The 18,365-nt window shown below is 32.6% G+C and overlaps 1 protein-coding gene across 5 annotated transcripts in view; it reads right to left on the bottom strand.

The window, feature by feature from the left end:
• Phlpp (PH domain leucine-rich repeat protein phosphatase) overlaps window positions 1–16,611 on the bottom strand; it is a 95,060-nt gene extending 78,449 nt beyond the window's left edge. For 4 of the 5 annotated variants that reach the window (XM_087403988.1, XM_087403989.1, XM_087403987.1 and 1 more), the window contains exon 1: window positions 9,339–16,611. In XM_087403988.1, coding sequence (XP_087260114.1) covers window positions 9,339–11,099 — 1,761 coding nt within the window. In that variant the 5' untranslated portion in view covers window positions 11,100–16,611. The remainder of the gene's footprint in view (window positions 1–9,338) is intronic. The other variant, XM_011065242.2, reaches the window with a different exon arrangement.
• Window positions 16,612–18,365: the final 1,754 nt, after the last annotated feature.

Raw genomic sequence — 18,365 nt, forward strand, 5'->3', positions numbered from 1 at the left:
TATATATGAGTGTATTTTGACAATATTGTAAATGCGTACGTTAATTAATTTCGCGTTTAATAACAAGGATTGAAAAAAATAGAAAGAGAGCGATCGCGCAGAAATTAAAAAAAAGGAAAAGATAAGGTAATCCGTGGACGAATCTGAAACGTAGCGTTAAATGTTAAAATAAGTGTCACATAAAAAGTCACATTAAAGTGTGGAAACGTTTATTTTTTTCGCGTGTCTACAATTACAATATTTTTTATACATATAAATTATATTTATCAAAAACAACTAAGAAAAAAAGAAATACAGATTAACTGTTTCGTTACGAATGCTTTACAGATAGCTATGTAAATGAGTTTCATAATTATTTTATGTTCTCGTTAATCGGACTCGGGATTAATAAGAGAGATTATTATACTGCAAAAGAGTTGAAGAGATAACGAATTGCGATTAAAATGTCGGAATAACGCAAAACCTCGTTGGTGACCGCGTATTTTTGACTTGCAATCGCTGTTAATGTCGGCAAGTCGTTATTCTGGTTTGATAGAACCGATATTATCGATCCATCTGTCCGAAGGGAAACTGGGCTATATACCTCTATTCCTCTGGAGACCCACACGTAATTAACAAACTCATTATAAGCGTTCCCTATATGCGGCGATGTCGGTTTGCTGCGGCGTTGATTTTGTTAATTTTAAAACGTGAAAATTAGTTCGCGTCGCACACAATTTTAAGTTTATTTCAAATAAAAATATTTGAAATTCAAATTTTACATATGTATAACGAAGTTTCATGTAATATTGTTTACTTTTACAAGATTTATTAATTTTATATAAAATTACAGTCATGATTTTTAGATGGTGTATGCAAGTTAATTAATTTGATCTTACACTATGGGTACTTTTCTTTCGTAATATATATAATTTGGATTCATATTTATAAATTACTTTTTCTTAGAAATAACTAAGTATCTTATTTATAAACACTTCTTTTGACTGTAATTGATATGCTAATTAAAAATTTTGCTTAGTGTTGCGTAGTGTTCGATAAATTTCTAATTTGTATTTGCAAATATTCAGGAAATTAATTTATTAGCTTTTAATTAGAGATAAATGTTAAACTACGGAATTTCTCGCCGAAAAGTATATTTAGAATCGGATCGTATATTTGATATGGAATAATTTTGCGTTTGACTAGCGCAGTGGAAAGCTAAATAATCTTCAGCTGCTCTTGCAATTATCGAATAGTATAAATGTCATATCGAATTGTATAAAGTATCGTTATAACATTTACGTACTAATTGAGAAATAGACATCCCACTTTATTAGATTGCTACAATTAATGCTTTACAATATTCGAGTATTAATTAAGTTAAAATTTTTCCCATATTTTCGACTTTTCTATAAAATATTTAATTTTTTATAAGTTTGTTGTAAGTTTTTTATTTTTTATAAATCAAATTTATTTTACGTGATGAGTTTAACTAATAAATTATCTTTTAAAATATTATGCAGTCGTTATTTACTTAAGATAAATTGATCGTCAATTTTTATTTTACTTTTTACATTTTCATTTCTTTTCTACAGTATTGAAAATTAGAATAAAAATAGAATCTTCATTTGAGAGATCGTTTCATCACGATAATTCGCTTTGTAGCTACACATTTTATTCAAGGTGAAATGTTGCCAATTTTTGCAAAATTTTAAACTTCACTATACGTATATGAGCGGCCAATTTTTCCTCTCATAAATATTACAGTACCTTTTCTCTTTTATTCAATTCAGTTTGACAATATACCAAAGGCAAAGGACCTTCAGAGTTCGTCTATTTTCTTTACTAGCGTCATTAAACACCTGTTCGTTGCATCGAATGCGTTATCCGACCTTACTTGTGTGTATAAACACCTGCTGTTGCGAGTGTATATGTCGTTGTGTTAGCAGGTGCCCACCGGTAAATTCGTTTACATAATCGGCTGAGTTTAACCTACGTTGAATTAAGCGCGACGGGCACGGAAAAACGACAGAAAGACGGTTTTTCTCAAAGCGCAGATAAGTAAATAGAATTATCTTCATCATAGGTCAACGCGAAAATGTGCATATTTTCGAGATACGTTCGTGTAATTCTTTCTAGTCATCAGATTACAGGATCTTCAAATTGAGGAAGGTTAAAATGAACTTTAATACCATCAAAGAATTTTTCACGCGAAAACCATTTCATAATATTTTTATAATTTACTTAGTCAACAGTTTGTTTATTCTTTTTCGGAGTAAGGATAAACGAATTAAATTAAAAAAAAAAAGCGCCAACGTTTTCATATTTCTCTTACGCGTTTGTTACTTTAAGTGAGAATACGTCCAGCTTTTACTGTTGTAATCTATTTATTGTCACTTCGTTCACTGCATGTGTACCTGAACGAGCACCTTTAATTAAATTAGGCAACGGCGCGTAAAAATTTGTTCGCTTAACGAAAGACAATTCTCAGCATCGTTATGATTGACAATTTTATTCCTGCTACGCTTTTCCTCGGATTTACGCGACTACCGGACTGATTTTAATTAAAAATACAAATTGCTCGTCAGCCTATCTCGTCCGTTCCTATCACGATTTCGTTTCAAGTAACGTAATATACGTAGCCGTAATACAGATTATTTATCCTTTCGAGGTGTAAGAGGATTAGAAATAGGATCATATATCTCGTATGGCTATAATTCCTTTTTGGAAGTACAAATAATCGTTTCCTTACTATTTTACGAGTTGTAAGTGTTTCATAATTACGTTAAACAAAAGCACTATTTAAAATAAAGATAATTTAAATTAAAAATCGATAACTGCAACAAAATAATTTTTTTATGTATTAATTCAAATAGATAAAAATTTTAACATGACAGATTAAAAAAAATGTTTTATATATATATTATATTATATATAATATGGAATACGCATAAAATGTACATATAAATATTTAAGAAAGAACATTCACATCATCTAATATTTAATAACTAATCTATCGTAATAACAGTTAATATTAAAAAGTTGAAGATCTGAAAATAATTCAAATTTAAAAATCCAAAGTTTATATAATCAATGATAAGATAAATAAGATTAAAAAAATGTCGCTATTGTATTAGATATAAGACAAAAAAATATTAAAAAATCAATATATCCGAGATCATTAATAGTAATTGATTCATAAATTTGCATAACTATTAAACATCGATTTTAATAAAATCCTATTGTATAAAATCTCATTATTTATTGGCTTCAGAAAATCATAAAAAAGTATCTCCCGCAACCGGGGATATAAAGTGCTTTTTGACGAAGCGATCGAAACTTTATCGCGTCTATCTAACATTCTTCTTACTTCTCAGTTCTCTGTTCTCTCTTCATTTCTCTCTCTCTCTCTCTCTCTCTCTCTCTCTCTCTCTCTCTCTCTCCCTCCTCTTCATTTTGTTCTTTTGTCGATACATGAAAAAAGCACAGGGGCAAAATCATTAAGCAATGGCGATGGGAGCTGTGAAACAACAATCGTTAAACAATGTCGCTCGTAAAGCGATGCTCGTTAAGTACACCTCGTAAATGGAGCATTTGCAAAATGGTAGCAACAAATCATGATTTTAGTTAACTATAAAAAGTTTCGTCATCAATGTTAGAAATAGAAGTTAAAAGGTAGTTCATCTAACATGTTTTTGTGATAATTTTGATTCAAATGAATGATTATTAGAACAATTGATTAATGCTATTATAGATTAGATTATATAAAATCTAATTGAATATATATTTTTTAAACATAATGGTCTTCTTGATCCATAAAATGATTATTATACTGTCTAAAGTTTTTTGCCTTGATTCGTTATCATTAGAACTTTTTATTTTGTTATCTTTGTTTTTTTTTTTTCTTCGGTTAGCGAATTGTATAGTTTAGTTTCAGAAATATTTCATTCATATCAAATGAATTAAGCAGTACATTTTTCATAAAATTGATTATAAAGAGAGTTTATAAAGATTATCAGATTTTGTTTCAATTACAAGATTTTAAAAGATCTTATTAAGGTTTAATGTTTAATAAGAAAGATGAAATTTCCTTTGCACGTATTCTTTACTTTTTAATTAAAGAACTTAGTTTTTTTGTTAATAATAATTTTTATAATTAGCATTAATATCAAAGAATAAGTTAATTGTATTAGCTGTAATCTTATAAATTTTCTCGGTTTAAAATGTTCAAAAAATTTGACAAATCAAAGAAAACTTTAAGGTTTTTTATTTGATTTTAATTATATCATTATCAAATTATTTTGATATTGTCAGTTAAATACATTTCAATTAATATTCTTATCACAGAAAATTTTTTTAATTATCTTTTTTTTAATTATCACTAAAAAATTTAAACTACCTAGTAATTTATAAATTGTTTAATCTATTATAGTTAATAAGATCAGTGGAAAAATAATAAGAGTTCTGTAAATAAGATTTTTATTTAGATAAAAAATTTATTTACGCAAGTATCCTTTATAAGGATGAGAGAGAGAGAAAGAGAGAGAGAGAGAGAGAGAGAGAGAGAGAGAGAGAGAGAGAGAGAGAGAGAGAGAGAGAGAGAGAGAGAGAGAGAGAGAGAGAGAGAGAGAGAGAGAGAGAGAGAGAGAGAGAGAGAGAGAGAGAGAGAGTATTTCGTATGTAAAACTTCATAGTGTCATTTCATTCCTTCCCATTTCGCTTCTCGTTGAGAGGAAAACTGTCTCGCAATCAAACCGAGATGGAACTTGAACGGCTCTCGCATAAGTCTTCTTGACTCTGTGCATGCATTGTTCCTATACGAGTTGACAGATGAGACTGATGTGTCAGGCCTGTCGAGAGCTTGAAACACTACTATTGTAGGAAACGAGCTCTTCCTCGCCTAGTTCACTCTAATTCGGTGTGCCATACTCCATAATCCCGATGTGGAATAATCTGTGTTCCGCGAGTATTTAGAAACAGAATGGTAACGTGTGACAAGTTTGTGCGATTACCTCGCGAGATCTAGTTTGCGGAGACGTAATAAATATCAAGCTGCTTCGCCTCTAGCGTTATGTTAATAGAGCATCAAGGTACGTCGAGATGCGTTGAGAGACAATCTTTTCGAAGATTAACAATCTTTTTCATTTTACGAATCTTTTCCGCAAGCAAAGTTGATTACTTCTTTATGAAAATATACAGCGCATTAGCCATTATAATAGTGCAGAAATAAAAATATAATCACACACAATGGAAGAAACATAGGAAGAACATATGCTGTAAATAGTGTAAATGATTTTCAACTCGAAGGTTAGCTCTCGCTTGACAAGAATACCAAGTATTTTTCTTGCGACGTTAAATTCTGCATTAAATATACGTTCGTTGAATTCATTATTGTACAGTCCGTCTTCGTGCATGTTTGTTCCCAAAGCGCCACGATGTTTCTCTCGGGAAGGAAGCAGGGCCGATGCAAGAATACTTTTAAATTATTTGAGTCTTAGACTGAGAAGAGAAACTGAAATAGCGTAAATCTTCAATCTTTAAACGTAAATCTCTCATACTTTAGCTTCATTCCTTACACAATGTCGATATTCAGTGTATCTAAATATTCAGTGCATCTAAATAAGTAATTGTATAGTTGATTAAAATTTTATTTTTCCAGCATTACAGATGTTAACAAAATTATCAATAAAAATCTTAATATACGTGCCATACTTTAATTATGATACGCTTACTTTTAATTCATCTTATGCGAGATAAAAAATTTCTCATTTGCAGTCCGACCCTGCAGGTGGAACATCTCTCGAGAGATTTCACGATCTGTGAAATCTTTCTTTGTTTTCATGGATTGGTCCTCTTTACTCGCGCATCGATCTCTTTCGTCGACCAATAACAGTCGAACGAATGCAGAGTTTCGATCTATGGGATCTTTCCGTTGGCAGCGACAGCCTCTCGCGAATCCCGCGGGATTCTCCGAAATAATGCTTGGTTTCGCATGTTGGATTTTAAAGTTTCCACCTTTTCATAGTTTACTTTTACTCTATTTTTATAGCTTTAAGCGATCGTTGCTTTATGCAACATTTCAAAAGGTGTTGTAAAAATCGCTGATTTTTACGCAAACTTAATGGGTAGATACTCAGAAATACTAATCACATCTTAACAGTCAATATTGTTTCGATAATAATCAATTACCGGTTAACTATCGGAATTACGATGTCTATTCAGGTCAATGCTTGCTGGAATATTCACGTACTATATCAAGAGCATTTGGGAGAGTTAACATCTCAATAAGAGGAAATTATATGTAATTTCTCGCTTAATAATGTTGTAATCCAATATAACTACAATGAGTAATCCAGAGTCTTAAGAGAACACGTAGTTCTATTATCGCGAAACAGTTAGACTGATGTAGGTCAGTATTGGTCAATGTTATTGTTAGAGAAAGAGCGAGAGAGAGAGAGAGAGAGAGAGAGAGAGAGAGAGAGAGAGAAGGAAGAGGAGGAGGGAGGAGAGAGAACAACTTTTGAAATATTAGGTGTCATGTCACTACTTCATACAGTTCTACGTCTACGGTTTTCGCCGCAGTAATGTTATTCTCCTGCGGTCAGACTTAACTAACAGAATACTGACAGCTAAGGATTGAGATATTTACTTAGCACTTGAGCCGTTTATAAGATTCCAAAGCAATGTTTTTCTATATAAGTTTTTCTATATATGGGTTCTATATATGAGTTTTTCTATATCTTGACATTGAAAATGTCATCGGAATCGTTGTTATTGATATGGTGACTGTAAATATCAAGTGATAAAAAAAACAACTAGTAGATCTGGGTCACTTTGTTTTTTAACTCGATGAGCCCATGCGTTTACGGTACCACGCTTTGGTCGGATCGAAGGAAATCTTTATCGATAAGTATTACGATGCTGCAGCAGTAGATTCTTTCGGCAGCCGGTGAACCTTTAATATCTTCGACGCGTTGAAAATATAGAGATTCTTCTCCTGAACACGTCGGTTGCTCTATTGCTTTCGCGGAACTTTGAGGGCTGTCTTCCATCGACGGAAGAATTCTGTTCGCATCGTATGGCGATCGTGACCTATGTCTGTCTCACGTACTGGGTGATATGAATGAACTCGAGAATTATTAAGTGGGAAATGCTCAACATTTTGTACCACGTTTTTCACAGCTGTCAAATAAAGCCACGGTATCTTCTTTTTCGTTCTTTTCATTTGATGAATAAATGAAGATTTAAATGTCCAATATCCACTTTACGTATCCGGAATAATTCATAATTATATTTTACAATATGCTGAGAATCAGAGTGCAACTCTCGACAAATTTTTCATTTACATTTTAAAAGGGAGAAGCTGGAAGGAATTCGCGAATAAAGTCCACGAGAAATGTTGGGTCGCCTTTTTCCCACGCATGAAAACTGTTCAACCAACCCATCAATCATACGAATAATATGGACGAAAAATTTATTTCGCAAAAACGCAGCGTATTCAATACGTCGAGGTGAAACGAATTATTGCAGATTAAGCAACAAATTTTTGTGTCGTATGTGCGCATGAAGAAAATTTATAAACAATATCCGGATATTTAGAAAAATATTTTTAGTTGTATAAAATGTATCAATAACACTTGTGTGTTACGAATCAAATCCAATATTATATATTTTAATAATATATATAATTAAATTAATTAATAATTTCAAAATTATTATGTAATTAAATGAGAATGAAAGGATAACACATAAATACTGTATATATTATAACTTTCCGAATTTCGTAAATTATTTCCATAAAATTAATTTATACTTCAATATAAATTATAAATTAATTTGTTTTTCACCGATTTTGAAGTTTTCGATAATCTCAACGATCTTAATGTGTTATTATATTTTAATATAGCATCTTATACTAGTGTATATAATTTTATTTATTAAACGCTGTTTATGTATTATTTAATTTGTGTAAAAATATTAATTAAAAATTTTAATGCAAATGTTTTTGCATCGTATAAAAAATACTAAATTATATAATTTATTAGACAGTAAAACCAAGCAACTTATTTTATGTCCGCTCAAAAAGAAATAATTACAATAATATTGTCGAAGACTATTATTATTTTTATCACATTTATGATGTAAATGAAATAGTTATAGTTTTAATCATAGCTTAGCAGTTTTCACATTTACATAACTTTACATAAATAAATAAAATTTTAATAAAAATAACTATCTATTAATTTTTTTTATTTAAAATGTTCTTGACATAAACGCTATTATTCTTGATAGAGGTTAAATATATTTGATATTGCTTAGTTCGTATAAAGCTAAGTGTAATTGTTAATTAACTGTTTGCGGCCAATTAACAATTATGAGATAATGAAGTACCTAACCGTCTTCGCTACCGAAGGTTTGCAGGATAAAACGAGCACGTTCTTCTTGCAAGAGCATAGTTAACTCGGTATTCAGCTCGGTGGCTTTGGAAGTCTCATTGAGCCGAAACTTCTTTCACCGACTCGGCCGGCTATTTAAGTCTTAGACTCCTTTGATTACTCGCGCGTACGTCGTTATCTTTGAGAAGCCGGACTACGCTATGCTTGTCTCACGACAGTGACGCACAGCACGTGGGCTACCTCGACTTTCTTTGAGGTTGTCAGTTTCTCTTAAATAGTTAAAAGTAAAAATTCTTAAGAGCGAAGGTAGGATTCATTTTGAAATTGTTAATTTCGGTAATTTTAGATTTCAATGATACAATAAAAAAATCAAGGATTTAAAAAACTCAGAGATACGAAAATGATCTTTATATATATATCCAATACAAGTAAAAGACTTACATCTTTGAGGTTATTAAAACATAAATTATATATTCATAAAGAAATAAGATATAATTAAAAAACAATGGAAATGCTCTTATCAGACGTTTCAACTCTGGACTCAGTTTGTACTTGACTTCCACACTAAGGAGAACTCAAATCCAGAGTCGAAACATTTGTTAACTTTATTTAGTAAGTATTATTTCAATTATTTGTAAAAATTATATCTTATCACCTTATAAATATGTAATTTACGCATTAATAACCGCGGGGGCTGGTAAAAACATTTTATTTGTATGGGATTTATTCTTGGAGTCATAAAATTATTAATTAAATCTAATCTTTATATGAATATATAAAATTTAGACTTAGAAATGTTTTCTTGTATTTGTACACATAGAATATAAAAGATTAAATCAAAATTATATAAGTATCCACGAGAACTTCATTCATACTTTATATTTCATTTTCTTACAAAACAAAGTGAACGTGATTGTTGGCATGCAAGTTGAAGGACAATCAGCTACGGAGACTGGCGTTTACCTGAACAAACAGAGACAAGTCATCTCCCAGCAGCATGTCCCTGCAGACGTCCTTAGCTGTAGTGTCCAGAGTAAGATATACGAGGCTGCTCTCGATCCCCGTATGTATCCTCACCCACCCACTCCCATTACCGACGTCCACCCCGACTCCCGAATCCCACGAGGAATTGAAGGTATCCAAGAGGTTAGCGGCGTCCTTCGTATCTTTCACGCTCGAGGGACTTCCACTCTGTATAGAATCCGTGCTGAAGCTGTCCTTCTCCTCATTGCTATCCTCCGACGTCAGCTGCATCCTTTCGCTATCGAATTTATCGATTGTCTCGTCCAGGTTTTCCAGAATCTTGCTCTCTAAAATCTTTTCGTCTATCACAGCGTCTTCGCTTGCTGTCCGCGATTCAACATTATCTTTTTGCAGTTCGGATCGATCAATCTTCAGAGCTTTTGCATTTTCCAAACAATCATTCTCCGGCTCGTTATTATACAGATTGCAACTTTCATACAATCTGGAATTCTCAAGGCAATCTTGAGTCTCAATTGATTCGATCTCCTGTAGAGGCATGTCCTCATTTGCATAGAAGATCGAACTTCCTTCTGACAATCGTTCTTTCTTGTTTTTCAATTTCACATATTTCAATGGCTGCGTTTTCTCGTCTAGTTGGTAGAAGAAATTTTCCTTAGCCGCCATGCTAAAGTTCGTATTCTCGCAAACAATTCTGCGTTCAGGCTTATTCGTAGTTCTTGAAATGTCTTTCTTCTCAGTTCGATCTTTCATACTTTCGTAGTAACTTCTAGATAAGATTGATTTATTATCTGTTGTTTGTCTGCAAGTATCTCTCTTGGAGGAATCTTTTCTACAAGTGTCTTGGTTAGAAATATCCTGCTTAAGTATGCCCTGGTTCTTTCGATCGTTCGTTCTACAGATTGTTTTGTTTTTCCTCTTGATCTCTGTATAAACATGTTCCTCAGGATCAATGTTATCCTTGACACGATTTTTGGTAATCTGTTCTTTCGTATCCTTGACACGTTTTGATCTTTGGTGAAACCTTTCATAGTTGGCCAAAATCTTTTGATTAAGCTCATGAATCAATTCTAGCCGTTTGGAAATGGAGTCACTGGCCTTGTCCTTGATCCATTTTCTTGTCGTATCAGCCTTGTCCTTTTTGAGCGTATTCTGTTGCCTCTGCTTTCTCGTCGCAGAGCTACGACTGGGAATACCGATTTCATACTTTGAATCGCTCTTGAGAATGTTCTCATCCTTCGTATCGATCTCGATTGAATGGGAACTTCCACGGTGCTTTCGATCGATATTTGAGAGGAATCCAGACACATTCATCAACTCCAATGTTGATTTGGTTGATGACAATGCTGACGATTTGGCTTCGCAATTCCGTTCTGAATATTCTCCAATTTTCGATTTACTTTCCATTTCCTTTCTACAATTCTCGCTGAACTCGATACCTTTCCTGCTGTCGGGACGAATCGTCAATCCGACACTGGAGCCGCTACTCAAGCTGATCCTCTCGTTCATCTCCCAGTTTATCAGTAGTTTGCCTCTCGTGTTGTCCTTATCGATGTTCTTACTAGCTGCGGCACAAAGACCAAGTTTATGATCCGGATCTTGACGAGGAAGAGAATCCTTCGGGATCTTTGCGGTGGGTCGTTGTTTTAATCCTCTGGTGGATGATAATCGACGGGATCTTCGCAACTTTATGGATGATGTAGGAGCAATTGTTTGATTGCTGGATGCATTGGCGATTAGCATTTTAGTCGTGGATTTTTTACAGTTAATCTATAAACCACGTTGTGTGTGCACAAAATCTAACATTAAAACAGTTAATAACTCAATTTAAATGTTATTAATAATTTTTATTATATATAAAATTGTCCTCTTACTTCAACAATTTATAAATCCTTGATTCTACAATAAATTTTCATCCTATTAAAATTCATTTTTTTTATGCCATTAAATAACATATTTATCATTTAAAAAATAATTTACTTTTTAAAGATAAATAAAATATTAAAAAATAATTTACTTTTTACAAAGAAATATAATTTTATAATGTTACGAAATATTATGACTTGTTTTCTAGATTTTATTTTATTTTATTTTTCCAATGTTTTATTAAATAATTTACAAAACACTCGCGTTTTATTAAATAATATATAAATATGATATTCTGATAGGATATCATGTTTTTTAAACATACAGGATATCTTCAATTTTTAATTGTTATTTTAATAATTAGCAGAGCAAACAATAGAACGTGAATAAATTCTATTGTGTAATCTAAAAATAAATAATACAAATTTTTTATTTCGAATGTGTACAAAGTGTGAAATAATTGGCATGACGGAGTGACAGAGACGTCGTGGAATTTACGAGAGCGCGATTATGCGTTGTGGAATAACAAATTTCCACATGACGGAAGTAGAATCGCAACAGATCGTCGGTAAATGACTATACTGATACTACGATGAATGTATCTCTATCGTTTTTATGTGTGTGTGTGTGTGTGTGTGTGTGTGTGTGTAGGGGAAGCCCTAAAATGTCACGCCTGGATGCTCGTTTCAGCAGCACTGATGTCTACAGTACGTATATATCTAATGCAGTTGGTTAAAGTATCTATGCACATAAATGGAAATACTATACAAATGTTAGATAGATTAGATACTTTAAATGATTATTATATATAAATATATATTGATATACTTAATAAAAAGGTATTAATAATATCTTAATCGAAAATTTCTTGATAAAATTGATCTAATTATCATCATTATATTTTCGTAATAATTTAATTTTTATCTTCTTCAATATTTTAGAGCATATAGATTAATTCGATTATGACGTTTATGATTTTGAGACATAGATCTTGAAATATTATAATTCTTTAGTTTATCTTTAGTTTTTAAATCCAACCCCTGCCTCTTTTGTGCTAAATACACATCTCGTAGTTAAGTATGATAAGTTATTCATATCCCGTATCAAGAGAGAGAGCTCATACAATAAATCTGTCTCGTCGAAACGTGACGTTTAGCCGATCTCGCGACGTCACATCACATTGTCACTGATTGTCGCGCGCACGTCGTGAGTGATCAGAGAATTTGATCCCAGCGGAGAATTACCTTTCAGACACCATCGAGGCGAGATACATAACCGTGAAACGTGTGAAAGTAATCCGCGGGGAACGACCAGGAAGACGAGAAAGAAGATGCGAATACGTGTTGCACTTGTGGCTTCGAATCACGTAGCTGTGCTTTCTATTTATCTATCGTCCCGTAGCCGAAAAAGAATTCATCTTAAGTTTATCGCCGCGTTCGCCATCGAAAATTTATACTCCGAGAAAGGGGAAAGGGCAGGAGGAAGGTGGCGAACTTCCTTTCTCACGAAATGCGAGTTTCCGGGGCGTGTCAACGGTATTATGCTTCGTATAAATTTGAGCGGTAAGGGCGTGGAGGACATTCGGAATGGTACCGTCGATCAACAGGCAAACTCATGTGAGCAAGCGGATCATGAATGTACGCACGGTGAAAAGAAATGGAAATGAGATAGCTTCCTATGTAACGTAATTTTTTACACCGTCATACGAACCATAACGTTTCGAACGTGCAATAGCATTAATAGGCGCGAAAATGATCGTTAATCTTAATCCTGTATAATTAAATTGCGAAGAAAGTAAATAAAGATAATATTACGTTACATTCCATTTTCTATTATATATACATATATTTTTTACATTTATATATTTAATTAATTTAATTTAGTATCTATTAATTTAATTAATATCTGACCAGGCCATTCACTTTCAAATTCAATATTAATTAGCTGCTTTGACTGAAAATTAGCCGGTACAGATAGCAGTCGTAAACCCATGACTGTCCAATCTTGTTAACGAAAACAAATATTAACTAGAGAGAATAATCATTAACGACAATACCATAGATAACCATTTGTCAATAGAACCATAGCCGTATGATTTCCACCTAGTCGCCTGCCAATATTATCGAACAAATATTTCTGGCTAACAGAATTTGATAGAACACCACGATTGACATCTATTATCTATTGAAAGGAGAGATCGAAAACAGATCACAAGGGCATAGCAATGTTTTCCTCGAGATTCTGTCTAAATATACATAAATTATTTTAGTAATATATGTGATTCATACACAATTTTATTTTTTAAATTAACAAAATTAAATAAAGTAGTTATTTCTAATCATTGTGCGTAATTAAATAAAATGTAATCTTGATAATATGGAAATTAACGTATGATTAATATTTTACTATTCTGCAGATTTTTTACTATTCTGCAAAATATCTAAAATTTAAAGATAAAATATCTAAAATTTAAAGTTTAAAATATTCAAAATTTAAATATTAAAATTTAAAGATTATTTTTATGTCCTATAAATTTTTCATGCTAGAAAATATAATATTTTTTAACAAAATTATTGATTCATAATTATTTTAAAACAGTTTTAAAGTGAATTTTAAATTTACCTTCGCTTTTAAGACTAATCGAAACAAAAATATATAAATGAGTACATATAATGAAATATTTTGTATAATCAAGGATTTATATATCATTGACAAAATGTTTTAATTGAAAGTTTTACTACATTTATGAAATTGTTTAATAGTTAAATTAATTGCTAAATTTTAATAAATGTTTATGTTAAATTAAAATACCGCTTGGATTAATAATCGCTTTGATGTTCAATTGTATTAAGAAATTAATTTCGTTGATACAAAACCACGAAAGCTAACAAATTATCATTTTTCACTTCTCTTAACTTACATTAATAAAAATTCACGATTCAATTCACTTTATTTATTACTATTCAATGATTATATTTCAACACTGTGACGATAAGTTTAAGTTCAGAAATAAAATGTTCTGAAAGATTTACAATTTCAAACACTGCGCGTACTTGTCACAAAACATTAATAATAATCAGTGATTCTAATATAATTAGAATCATATTAATAAAGACTTTGGTTAATTTCACAAAAGACACAAAGGAAACCAGCTTTATATCATTTATTGAACAGACACGTCGATTCACGAGGTAGTCATCACGGACACTGGCCAGAGTTCAGGATTGTCGTATCGCACCCGGCATCATGCATACATCGCCAAGCCACCTGTCTCTCTTTCTACCTGTTGGTTGCCAAAGGACAGAAACGGAAGAGAAAGAGAGAAAGAAAGAGAGAGACAGAGAGAAGAGAGATAGAGCCTGTGTTTCAAGTGAAGGGAGGAGAGAGAAAGGTCTCTTTGCCGGCGATCTCTCCTTTCCACGTGTTCGCATCACGTGTTGTAGCTTATAGAGAAAGAGGAGGATAGCATGATGCGGCGTCCTCGCAACTGGCGACCCTCGTCGGGGGAACCAACGGCAGCGGAATGATGTACTTCCGCTCTTGACATCGCTCTTGGCGAATAGTTGGAGAGGATGATTGAATTTCGGGAATGTCTGGGAAAGGCTGGCAATCGAGGCAAAGGTACCATCGGGAGATCTCGATGATGAGGTTTGCCAGTCGATTCTTGAATATGAAATTTTGAAATAGCGACTACTCGATATCCAGAAGATGGTAGGAATTCCCCAGAATTCCCAGAATTCCCTCGAGAAGGATTAGTCAAAGATTTATGATTGGTTTTATCAATATTAACTTCAATCGACTCTTTATCTTAATTGTAGAATTATAAGTGGAAAGAGATAAAAAATTTGGTAAATTATGAGTGAAGTTAATTGAGATCATGATAAAACTGATCATTAGTGACTGTCTTATTACAATATGCGGTCAAATAATTAATATTTCTGTATTTATATAAAATTTAAACATAATAATATGATAATAATAATCTTATAAATGATAAAAACATGATCGTTCTTTTTCAAGGATTATGTGATGACTGCTAAGCGAATAGACAATTGTCGCCGTTATAAACGCAGTACAATTTATCATGTAAACACAGTGGATTTGTGAAATGTTTCACGCGGTATGTATATTGTTTCTGAAAGTAGTTTAAGAGCGTTATGTTGAAACGTAACTCAACATAAAGGAGGTCATTCCCACGCGTCTCTTTCCTCTCCCTTTCTCGGGCAAAGTAGCGTGCCCATCCTTTCAGGCCCAGGAAGTTGGGCCTGTATGGGTGCGCCTCGCGTGTTTGTGCGGTAACCGAAAAATGTGTCTGTCTCAGTCGAACGATTTGACACGCTTGTACGTGATAACGCGCGACTGGCTTCGCAATTTGCTCCCAAGTTACAGTTTCAAGAGCCATCATTGTTACACGAGCTGCAAACTTGCAGTTACATGCTCGAGAATTATTACCTTTAGTTTACGGTACGCAGTAGCAGTCAAGGATCTACGAAAAGGAAGATTTATGAAAACAAAGCTCTGCCACACGTGAGATTTATGAAATGAAGAATTTACAAATTAATCCCTATAGTATTAGCAAAATTAGCTCATGTTCACTGGAGGCTAAGAGCTTATCCGATCTTCTCAATCATATATACCTCGAAAGTATTACTTAAAGTGACTCTCCGTTTTTTGTTATGTTGAAAATAAATTGCTGTACATTCGAATTACTGTATACGTAAAACTGTTCGTATTCGAATACTCTACAATTAAATGCGGTTGATATCTTGAATATCTCCTTTGCGAAGCGAATATGATATTATATTATCGAATATCCGTGACAATGTTGGCGAATAAAGAGAATAAGTCTTTTGTCTGTAGCGAGAATCTGTATCAGGTCTTCTCGTCCGGGAGGAGCAACAATGCCGGTTCTGAACTCATTTCCCTGATCTCTTCAGAACGCAGCCCCGTCAACGTAGGCTATTCGAGTTATACCACCCTCTTCTTCCGGCCTTCTTCTTCATTGTCTTCGGTTGTATCAACTCTATCGCGAACTTCTCATGCCGTAATTACAAACGAAGCCAATTAAAGTTGATGAGCCTAAATAGCCTTGCGTCGAGATTTGACTGCATCCCTAAAGCCGTTCGTAACACAATAACGTTGACTGTAATCTTGGGCCATTTTGTCATTGCGAGAACTTGCGCATTTCTCAATGCTTTGTTAGATAAGGATCAGTAGGTCAAATTATTAAATAGTACTATTAAAATAACACGTAAAAATTGAATTATATTAATAAAGTCCATATATCATTTTCTCTTACTTTAATTGACATAAAAAGAATTGTTTCTCAAAAAAGGGGAAAAATTATTTTTCATCATAATAAAAAATTGATTAATCAAATAATATCGGCAAAAAGAATATATTTTTAATATAATCACAAATGTAATTTTTGTCATTTTTGTTTCATCCATAAAAAAACTTTTGACTATTAAAAAAAAACACCCTTTTTGAGTTGTAATATTCCGACAATTTTATGAAGTTAGTTCATTTTTGATAATTGATAAAATAATATTTATTTAATTCATTCATGATAATAACTTAAAAATCACATTTTTTTAATGTGACTTTTGTCATAAAGTTGTCACTTTTGAAATAAGAAAGCGATATCTTCTTATTATTTTCAGATTTTATTTAATTTAAACTTCGTTTATTTCTTGATATTTTGTATCTAATAGATAGGAAGTCATGAAATAAAATATTTGGCACGTTTGGCACTCAGGAATACCCGCATTGCAGAACTTTTTCGCGCTGTATACGTGTGGTAAACAAGATTACGTCACACAAATCTTGCCTTTATCCCATTTCGCGTTTACTAACGATAAAGAAACAGAATTGGGAAAACATCATCTTCATCGTAGCGCTAGTTCAAAGTTAAACCGACATGATTTCAATCGTCGCGACGTTCAGATCGCCGCGAATCGAAAGCTGTCGGTCCGAATAATCCAGTCCTGCCATCGCCTAATCGCCCTTTGGATTTCCTTCCGTGATCTCACTTGACCTTCTTCGGCCACCCTCGTAATCTGTTCGAGTGCGCGAGAACCAATAGTGACCGATATTTAATCGATCGCGGCTCCCTCGACGACCGTGCTCGATCTCTCGATTTCGCGACTCAGTCCGATTTACCTATTACCGTTCGTGAAATATTGGCAAACTCCGCAGCTAGATTAACGAACTCATGATTTATCGGTCCCTTTTTGGCCGCTTCGCTTCGCCCGATTAATGAGAATTTTGCGACGGTCACTTGTCGACCTCGATCTACCACGATATTTATGACTTATAATTAACGTTTAGAAATCATTCTCTTTCTATTCGAGCGAGTTTCAGCCAATTCAGAGTTGCTTAGTTTATAATAATTTGTGACTGGACAGCTAAGAATTTTAATTAAAAATTATTGTATGTGTAAGTCTTCATATTCTAAATTTATTTTAAAGAAAAATTAATTCCTGAATTGTCAAAGTATTCACGGCTATAAAAAGGTAAATATAAGTATACATAATATGCTTTTACATTATTTTAAATAAATAATAAAATAATAATTTACATTATTTTAAATAAATAATAATTTAAATTAAACATATTAGGGCAAATACGCCGCAGAAATCAGAAAAAAATAGAAGGAGCGGAGGTAATTTATCCGCAACTACTCTGTGTTACGTTATATTAGTATTGTGTTATAATTTCAGCTTCTTAGTGTTAATATTAATGAAATTATTGTGAGTTGAATCGATATTTGTCACTATAATAATAAGTAACGCCATCATAAATTATAATCTACATAAAATGATTACTGTAGAGCGTGTAAAAGACTTAATGGTTATTTCGTGATACATACGTGTAGTGCAATAGTAAAGCATGTTGTATAGCAAAATACAAGTGCTTTGTTTTCGTATTCTTTGTTTAGTTTGTTGTCTTGTATATCCCACCTGTTTAGAATATATGATATTTTTAGTGAGATTTATGTCCAAAGCATAGTGCACAGATTGAATTCAGTGCACTAAACGCAATAAACGTATTATATGAAATATGTACCTCACGTCATAACACTTGTAATATATGTAAGAAGATTGTAATTATTATTTATTTCCTATACATATTTACCATTCT

The sequence above is a fragment of the Acromyrmex echinatior genome, chromosome 3 (genome assembly GCF_024713525.1).
Source record: "Acromyrmex echinatior isolate Ae372 chromosome 3, ASM2471352v2, whole genome shotgun sequence".
In the NCBI taxonomy this organism is placed as follows: domain Eukaryota; kingdom Metazoa; phylum Arthropoda; class Insecta; order Hymenoptera; family Formicidae; genus Acromyrmex; species Acromyrmex echinatior.